Source organism: Sinocyclocheilus grahami, unplaced genomic scaffold, assembly GCF_001515645.1.
Source record: "Sinocyclocheilus grahami isolate Dianchi unplaced genomic scaffold, SAMN03320097.WGS_v1.1 scaffold609.1, whole genome shotgun sequence".
Lineage (NCBI taxonomy): Eukaryota > Metazoa > Chordata > Actinopteri > Cypriniformes > Cyprinidae > Sinocyclocheilus > Sinocyclocheilus grahami.
The window spans coordinates 1,007,094-1,027,240 of NW_015505788.1; the positions used below are offsets into that span (position 1 = coordinate 1,007,094).

At 36.3% G+C, this 20,147-nt stretch overlaps 1 protein-coding gene across 1 annotated transcript in view; it reads left to right on the forward strand.

Moving 5' to 3' along the window:
• Positions 1 to 2,434: 2,434 nt before the first annotated feature.
• The window catches only part of tnks1bp1 (tankyrase 1 binding protein 1), a 36,654-nt gene continuing 18,941 nt past the window's right edge, over positions 2,435 to 20,147 (forward strand). The window contains exons 1-3 of the mRNA XM_016241073.1: positions 2,435 to 2,521; positions 8,639 to 9,621; positions 10,649 to 13,034. Of these exons, the coding sequence (XP_016096559.1) occupies positions 8,654 to 9,621; positions 10,649 to 13,034 (3,354 nt within the window). The 5' untranslated portion in view covers positions 2,435 to 2,521; positions 8,639 to 8,653. The remainder of the gene's footprint in view (positions 2,522 to 8,638; positions 9,622 to 10,648; positions 13,035 to 20,147) is intronic.

Sequence of the window (20,147 nt, forward strand, 5' to 3'; positions counted from 1 at the left end):
ATGACTTCAGAAGACTTAGCATAATGTAGCACAAATGTCATATGAAATGCTTATGAATTACAAGAAAGTTCTCAAAGATACTTAGACACTGCCTCATGGACACGATGCTGATCATGAATCTACAGGTCGATATGACAGCACTATATCTGACCTATGGATTTTCTGAAATCTTTGTTTTAGTGCACTTGTTTTTTTGTTTCCCCGTTTACATTCCTGATTTATTTTTTTCATTTCCTAGATGTCTGGGGGGGGTGGCTGGAGGAAATTATGTCAATCTATACACAGCTACAGAGGAGGCATAAACATATTGAAAATGCACTATAAACTTGAATTGATTTTAGATATATTAAATCACACTGGATTGCATATTAATCATACAAATCCATTTGGTAACGTTACAGATTTTGTTACTCGATTAAACAAACAAATTAAGAGTGCTAACATATAGCACTCTTATATTCTATCTATATAGAATCATTCTACTCTAGTAAGATATACCACTATAAAAAGTTGACATTTGACCAAAGTGTGTCTGTGCGTTATGTCACACCAAATGTACATGAAGACAACCCTAAACACATGGTTAAATTAGCAACAATGAAAAAAAAAATAAAAAAAATAACACACCTCTGATTGTCAGGGTTCTGGAAGGAGGACCCAATTGCAGTGCGAGTAACAAGGGTTTATTGACAAAACACATCAATACAAAAGGGTAGTGAGGTACATATGGGATACCACAACAGGAACACAAACAGAGATAGATAGGGAACGCCACTGGAACAGCCTCCGACATCAACTGGCAGAATACTACAGCAGCAGAGGAGGCAGCAAGACCAGGCCGGTGGAGAGACCAGAGCAAGGCACCAGAGAGCTGAGCTCAGATACTTATGGACCATAAACTCTGAAGCACCCCAGACACCAGGCAAGGGAACAGGTCAGGACAGGACCTCTAACACCACAACATAGCTCCACAGGAACACAAATTACTCCAAGACAAGCAAAAGAACAAACAAAAAGGACTTTAAAAAAAAAAAAAAAAAAAAACAGGACTAAGGAGAACTCGAATACTAAATTAAAAGCAAAAAAGACAAAAACAGACCACATCCAAAAACAAGGAGCAAGACAAGAACATAGAATTCCAAGAGACAAGACTAGAGCACAAGATCAAACAGACAGGAACACATAATCACCCACATCTACAGACAGCGACAAACACAGTGAGGGAAAGAATGACCACAAACCAGCAAAGACAATAGGGCAAGGGGCACTATAAATAGGGAGGAAAACACACGAGGAACAGGTGAGAGCAATTACACTAACAAGGACTCAATCAGGGCTAACAAGAGGGTGTGGTAATGAGGAAACCAGGAGGAGGGGCTAAAGAAGCACATGGCTGAGAAAAACAATCAACTAGGCCATGTGCTGACAAGACAACATAGACACAAGAAACAAAACACAAGACAACCAGAGTGTCAGGGCAAAACCCTGACACTGATGTCTTTTATTGCTTATGATTGACCAAATTTAATAAAGATTTACAGATAATATTCATATTATACTCTACTGTCATTCAAATATGGACAAAAAAAACACATGCCATTTTTCATCCTAAATCTGTTAAAAAAAAGGTATTTTAAAAAAGAAGAAAACAAAAACTAGCTGAAATAAAAGTTTAGACCAACAATGATGTTGGGAGACAAAGCACTGTCTTGCTATTTAAAACAGCTTTAACAGCCTTAATGTACAGGGCTTACACTGTCAACCTGTATTACAGACAAAATATATACGAATTACTGAAATAAATGAACTTTTCCATGACATTCTAATTTATTGAGATGCACCTGTGTATACATAACAATAGAAGTCTATGGGTTTTTGGGAATATGATTTTCCACTGTGGGGGAAAAAAAAGTTTGCCCGATCAGGTAGAAACTAGTAAATGGTGTCAGAACAGACTACAGGTCTGTGCAAAGTTTGATGTTAACTCTACAGTCAGAAAGTCACGCCAAATGAATTAGATCCCACGCGTTGTCACTGAATGGTTTATCATGGAACATGCAGCTATATTTATGTCTCCCATCTCATACGGAGTTTTCTTACACACCCCGTGTCTTTCTTGTTCCATTCTGGTTTTTCAAGACTGAGCAGGTTTATGAGAGGAGTGGCCGCGCGCAACACCTCGAGACCTCACCGCAGCTGCGCCTGCTGCTGGTGACAGGAATCGCCCTTCCAGGCCTGGCTCATGAATATTAATTACGTACAGTGACGTTCGCCAAGCTGTCTGATGATTGGATGACTCTGCCGAAGTCTTATGAATATTAACTAACAATTGACGTTTCCAAGAAACGTTCATTATTATTCATGAGATAAGCAGTCGCCATAGTAGGATTCCTACATTTACGACCCGCCCTCCTTTCTTTAAAGTTTGAGCTGCACACCTACAACCCAAAAGGACACAGACGTGTATTTGAGCTTGGAATCTATATGTACAATCTTATGGAATAATTGTATCACTATACAGGTAAATGCACATTATTTGAACTTGTCTATTTGTGTATTTAATATGCTAATGACAACATTCATTCAGTCTCCAATGTAAATAAAGGGTATACTTATTTCGGTTGTAATATTTATTTTTTTAATCATTCTGTATATTTAATAGTACCTCCGGACTAAACTGCCAAAATAGTCAGTTTTTCCCCCACAGCATGGAAATTATACAGGCTTCAAATACAGACGGTTCATTGTAAGAGACACTTCATAAGTTACTTATTACCAACCAACAGGTGCAGATTACTGTGCTCCTGTTATAGATTTTATTTTTTCCCCCGGTTTTTATTTTTATATATATGTAAAGCCCTAATAGTAGATAACCTCATTTAATGCTTAACTTATTAACTTATATTGCTCGTTTACATTAATATATGAATATATTTGAAAATATATGAATAAGTTTGATTCTATTTACAGATATTTGCATTTTATTGATTAACTAATGAATTATATAATGTCGTTGGTTATTGGTAAAGTTTCTTACATAATGTAAATTCAGAGAAGCATGACAGAAATGCACCTGACTGATAAATAAGAGGCTATATTGTTCCTCTCCAGACACGCACTGTCCATGTTATAATCTCATCAGGTAAATTTGTGTATAATAATTTGCATATGTTCCTGGTGAGTGTAAGGTCTGCAGATCTGCTTAGGTTACATGCTGTGAACTCAACTTACTTTGAACATTAACTCTGTCCTTTGACCATCCCAGGTCAGAAATGATTGGATCTCAGAATGGAGCAGAGAAAGACAGTATGCATTTTTAATAATCTAGTTTATTTAAAACTATGGACATTTTTTGTTCTGAGGTTTCTCGAGTAATTAGCAGCTATAATTTTCAATATCTTGCATAGAAAATGCTTTGGTGGCAACTCCAATAAATACTGATAAGGGATTGTCTGATAACTGCTGGCTTCATCGTTGTGATGTATTTTGTCACATTTTGTCCATCTATATATCTCATCTGACAATACTGGTTTGCTGTTGGACCGGTTTGTTGAACGAAGACAGATTTACGCCAAGCCAAAATATGAGAAGTGAGCATTTTTTTCTCCTGTGGATAATGTTTCATTGTCTTTGCTTGAAGGATTTTCTGTTTGTGGCCAATGGAAGTCAGAAAGTACACTAAGATAACTCAACTTTGCCTAACTTTGCATGCAGTCTGAGGAAGGGATTTCCTCCTAAACACTCACAACAAGCCAGGCTCTAACTTGTTTTGCACTGTGAGTTTTGCACGATGATTTCGAAATGTCAACATTTGGATTGCTTCAGTTCATTTCAGGCTAGTGCGTGACTTGTTGCAAATGAGTGATTTCTCCATGTGATGGTGTTTGTGTGCATGCAGACTGCTGTTATCAGAGTCAAACATTGGGTGAAAGTGATGCTGGTCATTTATTGTGGGTCATGCAGGGTGTGTATAAATAGCCTGCAAAGAAACGTCTAGTCGTTTCTTGTTTGAGTAACTCTAGTTGGGCTAGATTTTTAACTCTAGTTAAAAAATCTAGCCCAACCAGAGTAACATGGCCTCAGAGAGCTCAACCAACTGGATTGGCTTTTTGTGTCTTTCCCAGAGAGCGCTGTTTTTATGTGTTTATGGCTGCTTTGACGTGTTCATTGATTCATTTAATCTGTCTCTACAAAAAAGGTCTAATATAAAGATTTCCATTAACGTACATACAGGGCCGCATTAAGACTGTACTGGGCCCCGGGGCTATGACTTACTGCAGGACACCCCATCACAATAATGATATATATATAAAGCTTTAAATATGATTTTTATCCCACATCACAATTCTTGATGCAATGAAATTTCATAATTTTTGTTACCAATTTCAATATCACAAAAAATAATACTAGCAAGTAAAAATAAGCTTACTGAAGACAAGAAAACAGTCACAAATTAAGCTACAACAGAACAAAGATCATAAGAAATCAGCCTACTTGAAAAACTTGAAAGCACTGGATAATATTACGATGTATAAAGAAAATTGACAAATGGACCGAATGGTCTTCATTGTATATATTCAATATACATTCATTCTTATTTATTTTACAAAAGTGATTCAGTCAAGGACAGTAAGTGATTTTCTTTCTGATGTTTGATTTACATTATCGACACAAATGGCAACAGCAGCTATATTAGGCTGCTTTAGAGGAATAGTTCACCCAAAAATGAAAATTCTGTTGTTGTTCTAAACCTGTATGAGATTCCTTCTGCTGTTGAATGCAAAATAATATATTTGGAACAATACTGGTAATCAGACAGTTGCTGGGTCCCCATGACTTTATGAAAAAAAAAAACACTATTGGAGTCAATGGGGACCAGAAACTGGTTGCAATCATTAAAGATCTCATCACAGAGGCTAATCCAGGATCTCATATAGCCTAACACTACACATGCTTTATCTTTAACTATTAATGCTCATTTAAGACACAAATAACTGTTTACGAGGATACTCGCAAAGATGAGAATTTTTGACACATGACTGTGTATTTGAACGTTTAAGCACAAGGAGCAAAAAGTTTAGTCAGTCGCAATACGAGCAGGTGCGCCCCGCGCGAATCAGGCTGAAACCGTCTTAATGCACGCATTTACCAGAATGAATTCTGCCCCACTGCTTAATGTTCATTAACAGTTTAAACCATTTGTTTTAAAACCTGCTTAAAATGTGTTTAAATGATAAGCTTAGCCTACATCTTGACGCGCAAAACGATTGATACATTTCTACCAGATATTATCTCGGGGTCCTATTATGCTTTTTCCCTTTTTTAATTTTAGTCAGTGTGTAGTGTGTATGTTTGGGCATAAAAAAGAAAGTTACAAATCTCAAAGTGTGCTGCGCATTTTACTGAGGACAGCTTCCACAACACGAGGGAGTACAGTGCCGGATTCGCCAAAAGCTTTTGTTGAAAGATTGAGCAAGGGGCGGGGCAGTACTGAAACACCGTCTAAGCTGTTCACCAATCACAACGCACTGAGACAGCTAATCTATCACAACACATTTTGTTTTTCGGAAGGCGGACCTTCATCAAAGCCAGAACTAATCGAGCCATTTGTGCCAGGCTGGGGAGAAAGGTATTTTAATAATATAAATTATATGAAAAATAATACGTTTTTCGAACCACCAAGCATGAGAGCATGTTCTAGTACACCCCCAAAACAAAATCAAGACTTTGTAAAAAAAGCATAATAGGACCCCTTTAAATGAATATATAGAGTTTGTTCAAACACAAAAACAATATACATCCAGTTAATAATCAAACTAACCTAAAATCTGTGTAGACAATGACGCTGTTTTTTTTCCATGTGCCCGGTTCACTTGCTGTTCCAACAACAGTTGATTGAAGTTACTTCCACTCCATCATCAGCTTTAGTAAAATAACCTGATCTGGGGAGTTTACTGACTAACTTATGTTTTTTTGCTGTTGTTTGTATTTGAAGTTTTTCATTTTTTGAGCCCCTCTCTCTCAGAATTGCTGACATCTTTACTTACAGAATATTGTTCTTTGCGCGAACATTTCCAGATGACTTCATAACGAAATGAAGAGTGAAGGTGAATGCAGACATATAGGCTGGGCAGCGATCATCTGATAGATTCCTGCACATGTCGTTCAAATGTCAAATATAGAATAAATGCATTTGCTTAGTAAACCAAATTAAGACTTTAAGCTTCAATCTCAAATGGTAATGCATGGAATTTACGGAAAAGCTGAACTAAATAACAGCGCTAATAAGTGGGGGGCGTGGTGACTTTAGCGATCGGCGCACCAGTTTATTTACCCTACAGCCAATCACGGGCCCCCTCCTTGCTCGGGCCCCGGGGCTTCAGCCCCACCTAGCCCAATGGTTAATATGGCCCTGCCTACATAGCATATCCTTTGGCACATGCAGCAAGTGAAATACACAACCTGCTTCATTAGGAAGTTGCAATGTGTCATTGATGAAAAAATGTACTATAATATAATGACTTTTTCTTCTATTTACACTTAAAATTTAATGTTCTAAATGCACGTTTTGCCTTGTTTAACAGGCTTAACACAAAATGTTGATTTACTTGAGCACATTTTAAGCACATTTACATGATATAATATGATTTTCAGAGCATATATCTTGATTAAAATTTATTTTATATTAAATAGATTTATTAATTTATTTATTAATAAGATATTATTTGTGAACGAAATTTCTTAATTTTTTTATCCGATTTTGGCAAATAGCCTAGTTTTATTTCTTATTTTAAACATGCATCTACAGTATAACTTGAGGTTCATGCTAAAAAAAAACTATTTACCAATAGAGAGTATTCAGGTAAATAAATGGTATTCAGGATATATTCTCTGAAAACATCTTACACAATTTTGTTTCTCAGGTAATTTAATTTTATGTTAAGCATGCATATTCTGATTAGAAGATCTTTTGAATGGCCTTCAATGGAGAGACAAGCCCATGTAACATTGTAGTTACAGCAGCTAACAAATAGGGGCAAACTTCTCAAATTAACCACACAAACCACTGTGTTCAACTAAAGTCCTAAGCAGGTTCTAACCTCTTTTTCTGTCCGTATTGAAAGCAAAAATGTTCTATGATGCCTAAAATTGTCCACTAAATGAGTGATCTAAATCAGAACAGCTGACTTAGAACATTTGAACAAATCTTTCCAGAATGCACACTGATTAAACCATCCAAAAACCTTTGACTACTTCACGGATATTACATAACACTTTCGTTATCTCACTTGTACTGCATTCAAATTGATGCTCAGAGGTTTCCTCATAGCTCTGGGCTTGTTGTCTTGCTAGCCACTGAAGTTTTAGGTTGCTTTAGGAGGAAAAAATATATCAGGAAAAGAAACTTCAATGCAATGCCATTTAATTTGAAGAGTGCCAAACAAAGGAACTAAGAACTCTATCTAATCATTAACAAGCTGTTCTTGTATCTAATATGACTGATATTTAACCTCCGATTTTCATGACTGCCCTGCTACACATACTTGCCTAAAATGTTCAAATGTCTCAAGTCATAGTGCATTAGAAATAGTGTGCCAAAGTGTCAGGATGGTATTTCCATTGGATTTTCAAAGTGTGCATCCATTTATGAATTATTGGCTAATACTATCAAAGCTAATACTACCAAATATTTAGCAAGCCCCATAAACCCCTGCTGTTATACAAAGGCAAATCTTTCTCCATTGACAGGGATTCAAACAGAGCCATGTATTGACTGAAATTATTTGTATTTTTAATTAAATAAATAAATAAATGCCAGTGCATAATTCTTTTTTGAGGCTTTTAAATACTATTATTGTGTTAATTAATATTTTTAATTTATTTTTATATTTTCTGTTTTCATTTTAATTTTAGTTTGTTTCCGTAATTTATGCGATTTTTGTTCAAATATGAAAATATTTATTTATTTACTTAAACTTATTTATTTCAGTTAGTTACCAAAGCAAGATGTCTAATTTTCGTTTTTTCATCTAAACTCAATTTTTCATCTAACAATTTAATTTGAGCTTTATTTCAAATAAGATATAGACCTCTTTGAATGTTCCCCAAACCCCTTGCTCTGCAGAAGAGAAGAGTTTTTAAATGTGTGACAGTTACTTATGCATTTAGCTAAATGATAATGCGTAATTGCACTTAAAAAAAATGGTGGAATATATTATAAAAAAATGTCATACTCCTGTTGTTTTATTTACAAGTTTGAAAAATCAAATCAGTGTTTTTTTTTCCTTTGCAGACACATTTGCGTGCGATTAAACTGACATATACACTGTAAACACTGTCATTTCTACATGGTTTATTTTCAGTTTCTCAATTCAACAAGTGATCTAAAGTGCAATGAATGCAGAGAAGAGGTTTGATAAAAAGAGAATATATCTTCAATTTATTTTATATTATTTGTATTTTTTATTATTTTATATTTTGAATTTTTTCATGCATTTATTTTTTCATTTTATTTTTATTTTATTTTTGTCATGGTATTTTCAAACACGTCAATCTCTGTTTATAATAATGTCCCAAAGATGTATGTTAATACCACTGAGATCCCACAGGGGTGTTTCTCTTTTGTTTTTCCATCCAGGTGCAGTGTGTAGCCATGGCTGCATGGGTGGAGGCGACCACAAGGGAAATGGGCCAATCGCTCATTAACCCAGACAAACCTTCAGTTTCAGCCTCTGCACTCCCTGGAGACACGGGGAAGCCAGCACTGGGCCCAAAACCCCACCTCATGCCCAAACCATTTGTCCTGCAAAGGAACGCCAGCGTCCACCTGATCCGGGCCCCGAAAACCAACTTTAGCAGAGAGCTCAATCGAGCCGCCTCTTCTGAAGTGCTTTTTGACATCACAAAACCTGGTACTGGTGGTTCAAAACCATCAGAATCCCTAAAATCAGGATCAAACGGCACAGTAAATGGCTCTAACCAAAGTGCAGATCCTAAACCGGTCTCACTCAGCCAAAAACCTGACTTAATGGCTAAGGCTAAACCAGAACCCACAAAGACTCCTGGTTCTAATTACCAAACCGGTCTAAACTCAAAGACTGGTGTGACCGCTGAAGATGTGAAGGACGTTCAGCCCAGGAGCAGAGCAAAATCCATGGGTTCTCAGGATCAAAAGATCCTGAGCCAGAAGGTCCAAGGAGAAGCAGCCAAGACTGAAGCGGACGTCAAAATGTCTTCAAGATGCTGGCCGCCTCGAAATCGTCTCTCCGTGGAGCTGACCTCCAAGTTCGAGTCACCATCTCAACCAGAGAAAGAGGTGAGGAGAGATGCTGAAACCAGCAAGATGGAGAAAGATTGGCCGCCGCATTCTCCTTCTGAGTCCAGGTCTTCAAAGCCTCTGATGGAGAAAGGAGAGACAGGAGATGAGGAGGTCAGCGGAGGCAGCATTAAGAGACGGATCAGCCTTCTCTTCGATCGATCTACAGCAGCTCAGTGCAGGGACACCTTCAACAAAAGAGACAATCCACAAGCCGAAATATCTGTTGACATTAAACAGAGAATCCAGAATCTGAGCTTGGATGCACCAAGGACGCGCTTGCCATCCACTGGTGCTCCAAAAAGGTTAGTGAAGCCTTTCTTTTCATTTTGACCTTCAGTACTTGTGTTTCTTATGCACAAAGCATACTCTGTGTACATAAACAGATACTAGGGCTCAACTGACAGAACTTGAACTGTCGATTTTACATTAATTGATCTTGTTGATCAGTTTTTATGTATTGCATAAAGATGGATATGTGTGATCCTGATCCAAACACCCACTCAGTTGTATTTGAAAACATTTCAGCTATGTCTGTTATGACTCTTAACCATTTGACACATAGCCAACAATCACACGGGTGATCAAATCAAGTTTAAACACTGCCGCTGTTCCAGAAGGACCAGTTGTCATGTTTATGTATGAAACAGCTTCACAAACATCATGGCAGGTGACTTTTTTTATAAGTGATTCATTCTTGTTCATTCAAGAATGAAACAAGCGAGCGAGTCAATGAGCCATTCATTCAACGGATTCGTTCAAAAAAAACGGAATCATTCAAGAACAAATTTTTCAGTTTAATATGTTTTTACAATAGTCTGAAGCAAAGAACATTTTTGTCAGAAATGACAATGTTCTTTCCTTTCATTTATTTAGTAGCCTAACATAAACACTTTTTCTTTAGAATCGTGTTTCGCAATTAACTTAAATGTTTTATTTTTGTACATTTTGCTGAATTGTCACCAAGATAATGTTAGATTGCTGACTAACTGATTTTGTTGAAATGGCAAAGATGACAATCAGTGACGTTTTATGCAATCATTTATCAGAAAAAAGTGTTTATGAATTAATGCTGTTTAAGAACTTTGAGCTGTATAATTTGTTGCAAATATCCTTTTGTGTATTGGCCTACTGTGGCGGTAACAGAAAATAATAACACTTAATGAAAAATAAAAATATTATTCTTGGCAAATATAAAAATAGCTAAAAATAAAAGTTATTTTGTGGTGGGGCCAATGGAAATGTTGGCAGGAATGTTAAGTATGTATTCTGGCCTTATGTTATTACGTATTTTCAAAGCTGTAACATATTTCCAAACTCTTATGTTTGCAGTCCACCATCCGAGAAGACACAGAGCACCTCAGATGAGCCACCGAATGAGAGATCTTCTGAAAAACCTGCAACAACAAAAAAGGTTCCTGGTGACAAACCAGCAAGTACGACAGAAATCAAGAACTCTGCTGCTAGTGTGGAGAATGTAGAAGAAGAGGAAGATGATGTTGCCATTCCTGTTGGGATAAGCCTAGATGCGGAGAAGAAGAGAAGGGAAGAAGAAGAAAAACAGAGAAAAGATGAGCAGTTAGAGAAAGAAAGACAACAGCGGGAAAGGGAAAGACTTTTGGAAGAGGAGAGGGAGGCAAGAGAAATAGAGAGACAGAAAGAGGAGGAACAAGAGAGAAAACAGGAAGAGGAAAAGCAAAGACAGATGGAGGAAAGGAGAAAGCAAGAAGAAGAAGGAATGAGAAGAATTGAAGAAGAAAGAAAAGAGGAGGAGAGGAGGAGACAAGCCGAAAAAGAGAGGGAGAGATGGATCGAAGAGGAGAAGAGAAGGATTCAAGAAGAAAAAGAGCGACTGAGAGAAGAGGAAAGACTGGAGAAACTAAAGAAAGAGAAAGAAATGGAGGAAAGAAAACGAATGGAAGAAGAGAGACAGAAAGAGGAGGAAAGATTGAGACAGGAACGAGAAAAAGAGAGGCTACAGAAGGAAAAAGAGATGGAAGAAGAGCGGAGAAGAATTCAGGAGATGGAGAGACAAAGAGAGGAAGAAAGATTGAGAAAAGAGCAAGAATTAGAGAGAATAAGGAAAGAAAAAGAGATGAAAGAAGAGAAACAAATAATTCAAGAGATGGAGAGAAAAAGAGAGGAAGAAAGATTGAGAAAAGAGCGAGAATTAGAGATAATAAGGAAAGAAAAAGAGATGAAAGAAGAGAAACAAAGAATTCAAGAGATGGAGAGACAAAGAGAGGAAGAAAGATTGAGAAAAGAGCAAGAATTAGAGATAATAAGGAAAGAAAAAGAGATGAAAGAAGAGAAACAAAGAATTCAAGAGATGGAGAGACAAAGAGAGGAAGAAAGATTGAGAAAAGAGCGAGAATTAGAGATAATAAGGAAAGAAAAAGAGATGAAAGAAGAGAAACAAAGAATTCAAGAGATGGAGAGACAGAAACAAGAGGAAAGATTGAGACAGGAACGAGAATTGGAACGAATAAGGAAAGAAAAAGAGATGGAAGAAGAGAAACAAAGAATTCAAGAGATGGAGAGACAGAAACAAGAGGAAAGATTGAGACAGGAACGAGAATTGGAACGAATAAGGAAAGAAAAAGAGATGGAAGAAGAGAAACAAAGAATTCAAGAGATGGAGAGACAGAAAGAGGAGGAACGATTGAGACAGGAACGAGAAAAAGAGAGACTACAGAAGGAAAAAGAGATGGAAGAGGAGAGGAGAAGAATTCAAGAGATGGAGAGACAGAAAGAGGAGGAAAGACTGAGAAAAGAGCGAGAATTAGAGAGAATAAGGAAAGAAAAAAAGATGGAAGAAGAGCGAAGAATTCAGGAGATGGAGAGACAGAAAGTGGAGGAAAGATTGAGACAAGAACAAGAATTGGAACGTATAAGGAAAGAAAAAGAGATGGAAGAAGAGAAACAAAGAATTCAAGAGATGGAGAGACAGAAACAAGAGGAGGAAAGACTGAGAAAAAAACAAGAACAAGAAGAAGAGCGGAGAAGAATTCAGGAGATGGAGAGACAGAGAACAGAGGAAAAACTGAGACAGGAGCGAGAAATAGAGAGACTACAGAAAGAGAGAGAAATTGAAGAAAGAAAACGAATGGAAGCAGAGAGACAGAGAGAAGAAGAAAGACTGAGACAGGAACGAGAAAGAGAGAGACTAAAGAAAGAAAAAGCGATGGAAGAGGAGAGACAAAGAATTCAGGAGTTGGAGAGACAGAAAGAGGACAGATTGAGACAAGAACGAGAAAATGAGATGGAGATGGAAACATGTAAAGCAGCAGAGAGATTACGAGAGGAAGTTCCTACGAGTTATGATTTAATATCGTTTGACGCGGAGGGACCGGCGGCGTCACAGACTCTCGTCTCCACCGTCCAGGCCGCTGACGTCCCGCCTCGGCTCACTGAAGTGATTTATGATGACTTTTCAGTGAAACCCCGAAGATGGGGAACCGGGGCGAGACGTTCCTCGACACCGTCTCCATCCAGAGAACCTCCTGCTGCTCCTGACCACAGTCTACACCCAGAACCAAAGTCCAGTGATCCTGGATCCCAAGAACCATGCGGAGATCAGGTATATGTGCATGATCTGACCGGATTTGAACCTGAAGCTTCCAGTCCACAGAACTCGACCGAAAGCAGAAAGCAAACATATTTATTTGAGGAGTCCAAACCAGAGGACCTGCTGGAGCCAGAAACTCAATCTGATGAGGTGAGACCAATGGCAGTTATTTAAATATTGCGAAATGATTTATTTATGAATATTGTGATATGTTTTACTCTAATAAAAAACAATAAGCCACAAGAGACTTTAAATTACAGTGATTTTACCTCATGTTTAGGGGTGTTCTTATGAGGTAAAACAGAGTCTAAAACTCTCTTAAATTTCTTAATCTTAATATAAAAATATAAAAGTAAAAAAGATGTTGAAATATCTTTATTAATAAACATTTATTAATAATAATCAGTGTATTTATGTGTATGGTCCAAGGTACATTCTTAATTCTATATTCTATCAAATATATTAGAAATAATATTTAAAAATGCACAATAAAAAATAAAATAATGTAATATACAAATATAAAAGTTGCAGAGAAATTATAGTCCAGGGCACATATTAATATAAAATATATAAAAAATCTAAAAACTACTTGAATAAAATACAGATAATATAAAATATATAAAAATAAATAAATGTTTATTTTATAAAATAAAAATAATATAAAATATATACAAATAATCAAATATTTTATAACATAAAAATAATGTATTATAAAGTATATAATTATAAAAGTAAAACATTTATATAACTTTTATAAACTTTTCATTAATAGTATTCATTATTAAATATTATTATTCATTAATTATATTCAAGATATTATTCATTAATAAAAAAAAAATCTGAATAATTTTTTCTATTAGCCTAACTGAAATCTGAAAAGCAATGTAGCTACTTGGCACCTTATTTATAATGTGCAATCACAGGTGTACATTTATCTGCATTTCGAACATGGCTTATGCAATCAGAATTTAAAATAAGAAAATAAGTCATTTTTATAAAGTAAATATTTGAATTTTAATGAATCAAAAACTAAAAGGGCCCCACTAATCTCAGCTGGCAGTAAACACTGTTTGAAAACGATTGTGGCCCTTTTGGCTTTCAATAGTTTAATGCGCAGCAGCCTGTAGGGGGTTACTAGCTGGTTAGCAGTACTAGCTGATTAGCAGTACTAGCTGGTTTAGCAGTTAATCCCTGCTAGTTGCTCCTACATTATGGGGGCAAACGACACCTGTCTTCATTCACAGCTGTTCAAATCCATATATCATACAATTATTTGCAATCAAAATATAAATCACTAAAACTTAGTTGTTTGTTGAAAGCAGATCTCATCTGTTAGCATTAGTTTTCCTCTCAGTCACAGTTTCAGATGCATGTATCAGTCAAATATACAACCTACATGCCCTCATCCTAACCTAATCTAAAGACAAATGCACGTAATCTGCTCAATGGATGTTTTTATGTTCGTTGGAAGTTCTGAGGGAAGAAAAATAGTATCTGCAATTGCCAAACTTCACAAGCATTGTCTCTTAATAAGAGAATTGCAAGAGCTATAAATGTCCAGAGCTGCGTTTCTCTAAAGCATCGTGAGAAAAGTTGATCGTAGAGACCATTGGTGGCAATCGATCTTACGATGTACTTTGGCTTACGATGCTTTTGGAAAATGCAGCCCAGACTTGTATAAGCACAACTCGCATGCATCAGACTTGCTAAAAGTCAAAAAATCTAGCTTGTAACATTACCTATAGAGAATTGCATGATTTTTTTAGTGACAGCAAGCATAATCCGCTCATAGGTGAGGGTACGAGAAACCTTGTTTAGCTAATGTTGCTCTTCAGGGCAGGGCCTTTGTTTCCATTGATTGTGTCATGTTGGAATTTGCCATTGGTGTCTTATGACGGCATAGAGTGATGTCATCGCAGTAGATGCTGCTTTGTTCTGGGTGTGTGTATATAGATGTGTTTATTCTTACTTGACACTTGTCCTTGAGTCAGGCCTGTGGCATTTTCCAACAACACTTATCGACTGCATTTGAGCAACAGATCATACAAACATTGGCATTGATTACATATACTGTATGTCTATTTACTGCACAATTAATCCAAATTAAATTATCGTTATAATATTATTCAGATGCCTACATGACATGGGCAAACGTCTTCAGTTGTTTTTACATGATCCTTGCCATTATTTTGATTATTTACTAAGAAATCTAGTTGTTTTAGAGCCATTTTGCAATAAAAAAGATGTTCAATTAAAATAAAAATTATCTCTCTCTCTATGTATATATATATATATATATATATATAAAACCTATAAGTTAAAAATCTGACTAAATATTTCCATTTATTTTTAAAGGGTTAGTTCACCCAAAAATTAAAATTCTGTCATTAATTACTCCCCCTCGTGTTGTTCCAAACCCGTAAGACCGCCGTTCATCTTCGGGAACATAGACAGATATTTTTGATGAAATCTGAGGGCTCTCTGACCCTCCCATAGACAGCAAGGTAACTACCACGTTCAAGGTCCCACGTTATGAAGCTACAAGAATACTTTTTAGTGCAAAGAAAACAAAAATAACGACTTTATTCCACATTTTCGTCTCTACTGCGTCACTTGTGGACACTCGTTCACGACAGTACCATATACGCGAGCGTGTGGCGGCGCCGGCGCTGACCCAGATCTGGCCCAGATCTGGGTCAGTGCCGCCACACACTCGCGTCATGATACTGTTGCGAACGCGCGTCCACAAGTGCGCAAAAAGTATTCTCGTAGCTTCTGTTACTTTCTCCGCTTCAGCGATTTCCAGCGGCAGCGTAAAAGCTCGTCAATTCATGTTCGTGCAAGGGAGGAGACAGACAAAATTACCGATGCATGCCATTTTTTTACTCGTTTTCATGTTGTTAGGTTCACAGTGCAAAACAGCTCCCGGGTGGACTGATTTGACTTAACTTGTAAGCGGAATACAAACTTTCTCCCTCCGTTTTCTCTCCAGCACATTTCACACTGAACTACATTACACATAATGCATCTCACTCTGGACTACAACTCCCATACATAGCTGTTTTAAAGCGGCAACTCCTTTTTCCTCTCTCCCGCAACACTTCGTAACTTAACAGTTGAACCACTGATGTCACACGGACTACTTGTGCCGCCACACACTCGCGTCATGATACTGTTGCGAACGCGCGTCCACAAGTGCGCAAAAAGTATTCTCGTAGCTTCTGTTACTTTCTCCGCTTCAGCGATTTCCAGCGGCAGCGTAAAAGCTCGTCAATTCATGTTCGTGCAAGGGAGGAGACAGACAAAATTACACTGATGTCACACGGACTACTTTGTCGATCATCTTGGTACTTTTCTGGACCTTGAACGTGGTAGTTACCTTGCTGTCTATGGGAGGGTCAGAGAGCCCTCAGATTTCATCAAAAATATCTTAAATTGTGTTCCGAATATGAACGAAGGTCTTATGGTTTTGGAACAACACGAGGGTGAGTAATTAATGACAGAATTTTCATTTTTGGGTGAACTAACCCTTTAAGTACTTTTGTCTGTCTATTGAAAGGTTATCTGAACACAGCTCATTAAGTCACAATTTAGTGTCAGTTTATTCTATTGATATAATAAAATTAATTGGAGTGAAAATTGACATCAACGAGGAGTAATTTTTGTGATGATTTTCAGCCATTTTGTACACAGTAACATGCTCAATTCAAATGCAGTTGACTTGTTTGTTGCTTGCTGTTTTTATTTGCTGATTCAAAAAAATGCAAAATAGTTCCTGCTTCTTGTTTATCTGAGTGACAGAAATGCGATTAAATTGTGTACTTGCCTATAGTGCAATTAAAACCGCCACATATTTTATTGTGATAATGGTTATACTGTAATTAGGATCAGAATGGCATCATGCACAATATTCTGAAGACATGAGCACCAATGTAATCACAGCAACATAATCACAATCTTAATGACACATAGCCAATGCTTTAAGCTAAGGATGCACTGGATTTGATCAAACCCTAAGTATAAACCCTATTGTTGAGTTTAGTGAGCACCACTAATTATGGTCTAGAGGCTGAATTTGCATTTGATTCCATGTGAAGAGTTTTGGGGACAGACAGGGAAGTTTCTCTGCTCCGATCTTCATGTAAATGATTTGCAAAGCCCTGTAGGTTTGGATGATTACTTTCGTATGCAAGGCAAAAAAAAGTTTGAAACTCCAAAATGTTTGAAACAAAAATAGAAAATTTGCAATGACGTAGAATGATTTGAATATTTTTCTTTGTTTGATTTTCATATTTTCATGTGAACTACTGGTTGAATCTATTGGGCTACAGATTAAGATTCACTTGGGTCTTATTGCATGTTCATGCAGTTGTTTACATCAGGAAAAGGAGAGAAAATATCTGTGCATGTGTGGGATTTCTCTGGTTTATGTACATTCACAGAATGGTTTAATAAAACATTCAGCATCTGAATGTGGGCTTTAGAGGTATTTAATTCAATTAAGTTCATAAAGATACTATGTGTTTACATTTTCTTAAGAAAGTGAGTGGTACAAAGGTCAGCATCATTATTTTTTTTATATATAATAACACTTATAATATTAAATAAATAAATATAAAAGTTAAAAACCTTTCCAAATATTTTCAGTTTATTCATAATAGAGTACTTTTGTTTATAAGTCCATTATTAGTAGTATTATTATTATTAAATACAATCTCTTCAGTTGTTTACATGCAAATTGCCATTGTTATTCACTAAGAAATATGGTTGTTTTACAGTCATTTTGTTGCTATTTTGTTGTACCCAGCAACACAAAAGGTTCAATAAAAATACAAATAAAAAAGGCTCAAAAAAGGCTGAAATACAGTAAAATTAGTAATATTGTGAAATATTATTAAAAAAGTTATGAAATTAAAAAAAAAGTTTTCTTTTTTAATGTTTTTAGAGCCCTGCTCTACACTGCCCAAAAACTTGCTTTAAATATATAAAATATAAAAACTCTTTTTTATTAGTAGCCTACAGAACATTCTCAAAACAACCTAAAAGGACAGTTAAAAAGGGCTTAATTTAAAAAAATTGTTATTCTAAATGGTACCATAAAAAAAGGGATGAGTCAAAAGTATAAATTATTATATTAATTGAAACAATTATTATCAATTAATTATTAATAACATATAAATATATCTTAGTTGTCTTAATTGTTTAGATTTTTATAATGCATTAGCTTTTTGTCAATCCATTAGTTCACATTTTAAAATATGTAGCAAAAATAGCAGATGGGCTTATTGAAAAAGCAAATTCGTTCTCTGCCAGCAGGTGTCACTTTCGGAACTGCGCATATAGTTGTTTCCCCGGTAACCACGGTACACAAAGCTGACGTGCAGCGCTCAAGTTTATTCAGTGAAATCGTAGCCTTTTGAAGTTTAATCGTCATATTAATCCATATAGCAATTATTGTCTTTCCGTCCCCAAAGACCTCTTATAATTTAGACTTTTTGTACCATTTAAGAGTTTGCATGACCTTAAATGTAAACAATTTAACTGAAGATGTTTTAAGGACCCGCGGAAACCCTAATAAGAGCATAGTCCAGTGCAAACATTTCTGTCATGGATTTGGCAAAAAGCTTTTGTTGACTATGAATTTTACCTTTGAAATTTGAGGCAACTCTGGCGTCCCCGTTGTTTGTGAGCAGTGGTGTGATGGCGATTTAAATAAAATACAGATTTCCAAACAATCCAAACATATGGGTATCCCCTTGAACTTGGTAAAAAGATAATCGGTTTACCATCTTGACTTGAAAATACTGTTTTCATGGTCCGTTTTTCATTTATTATTTGCTAATGTTAATGAATGTTTACATTAGAGTGCACGTCCTACTACGCTGAAATTAATAGGGGAGCGGCGCAAAACTAGCAACCTCTCCTGTTTGGAGATAGTATTAACATCATAAACTGAAAGAAATCTTTACGTGACTTGCTTTTCAAATGTTTTAATATTGATCATCTGAGTCTAATATGATCCAGCGGGCCATACTAAAAGACACTGCGGGCCGTATATGGGCCGCCAATTGCCCATCCCCGCTCTGGATATTAATTAGTTCTTCAAAGGCTGATAGGATTTTATTAACCTGTTTTATTGTCTGCTAGTTGAAAATTGTTATTTCATATGCTTAGTAAAGTAATATCATAACATAAGAGAATATCTTCCTGGTTCCTGATTGCTGTGAACTTCATTATGATTACAGTATGGTACAGTATTTCTACCGCTTAAGCTCTTGTGAAAGGATATAACTGAATGTAGTTCTAAAGAAGCCATTTGAGCTGTTCAGAAAAGGTTATGAAATATGATTCTGGAGTAGTTTTTATTCGCCTGAGGAAACGTCTATGATTTCACTTCTCTTGAGCAGTGTTCAACTCATCGAGTAATGAGATATTGTAGTTTTCCATAAAAAGTAACTAAGTAACACAAGCATTATGATTACAGTATGGTACAGTATTTCTACCGCTTAAGCTCTTGTGAAAGGATATAACTGAATGTAGTTCTAAAGAAGCCATTTGAGCTGTTCAGAAAAGGTTATGAAATATGATTCTGGAGTAGTTTTTATTCGCCTGAGGAAACGTCTATGATTTCACTTCTCTTGAGCAGTGTTCAACTCATCGAGTAATGAGATATTGTAGTTTTCCACAAAAAGTAACTAAGTAACACAAGTAGTTACTTTTTTAGGAAGTAACCCAATATTGTAATGCATTACTTTTAAAAGTAACTTGGTTGTGACTGATGAGTGCTGGTTTTGTCAAAGAATACTAGATTTGGGGTGCTTTTCTTAACCATCAGGGTTATTAAAGGGTTAGTTCACCCCAAAATGAAAATTAGGCTGCGTTTTACTCACCCCCGACGCATCCTAGGTGTATATGACTTTCTTCTTTCAGACGAATCCAGTCGGAGTTATATTAAAAATTGTCTTTGATCTTTCAAGCTCTATCGTTGCACTCAGCGGGTGTTGCATTGCTTCTGTCCAAAAGACGTGAAATAAAAAGCACCTTTCCATAAAAAAAGTGCCTCACATGGCTCCGGGTGGTGAACAAAGGCCTCCTATAGCGAATCGATGCGTTTTTGTAAGAAAAATATCCATATTCAAAACGTAATAATCACTTTAATCTAGCTTGCGTCAGCAATTGTACACAGAAGCAGTTCCGGGAGCATGACGTATGAGTTCAGCGTTGCGCATGCGCCGGTGAGTCTCGTGAAAACCAACGTTTGTT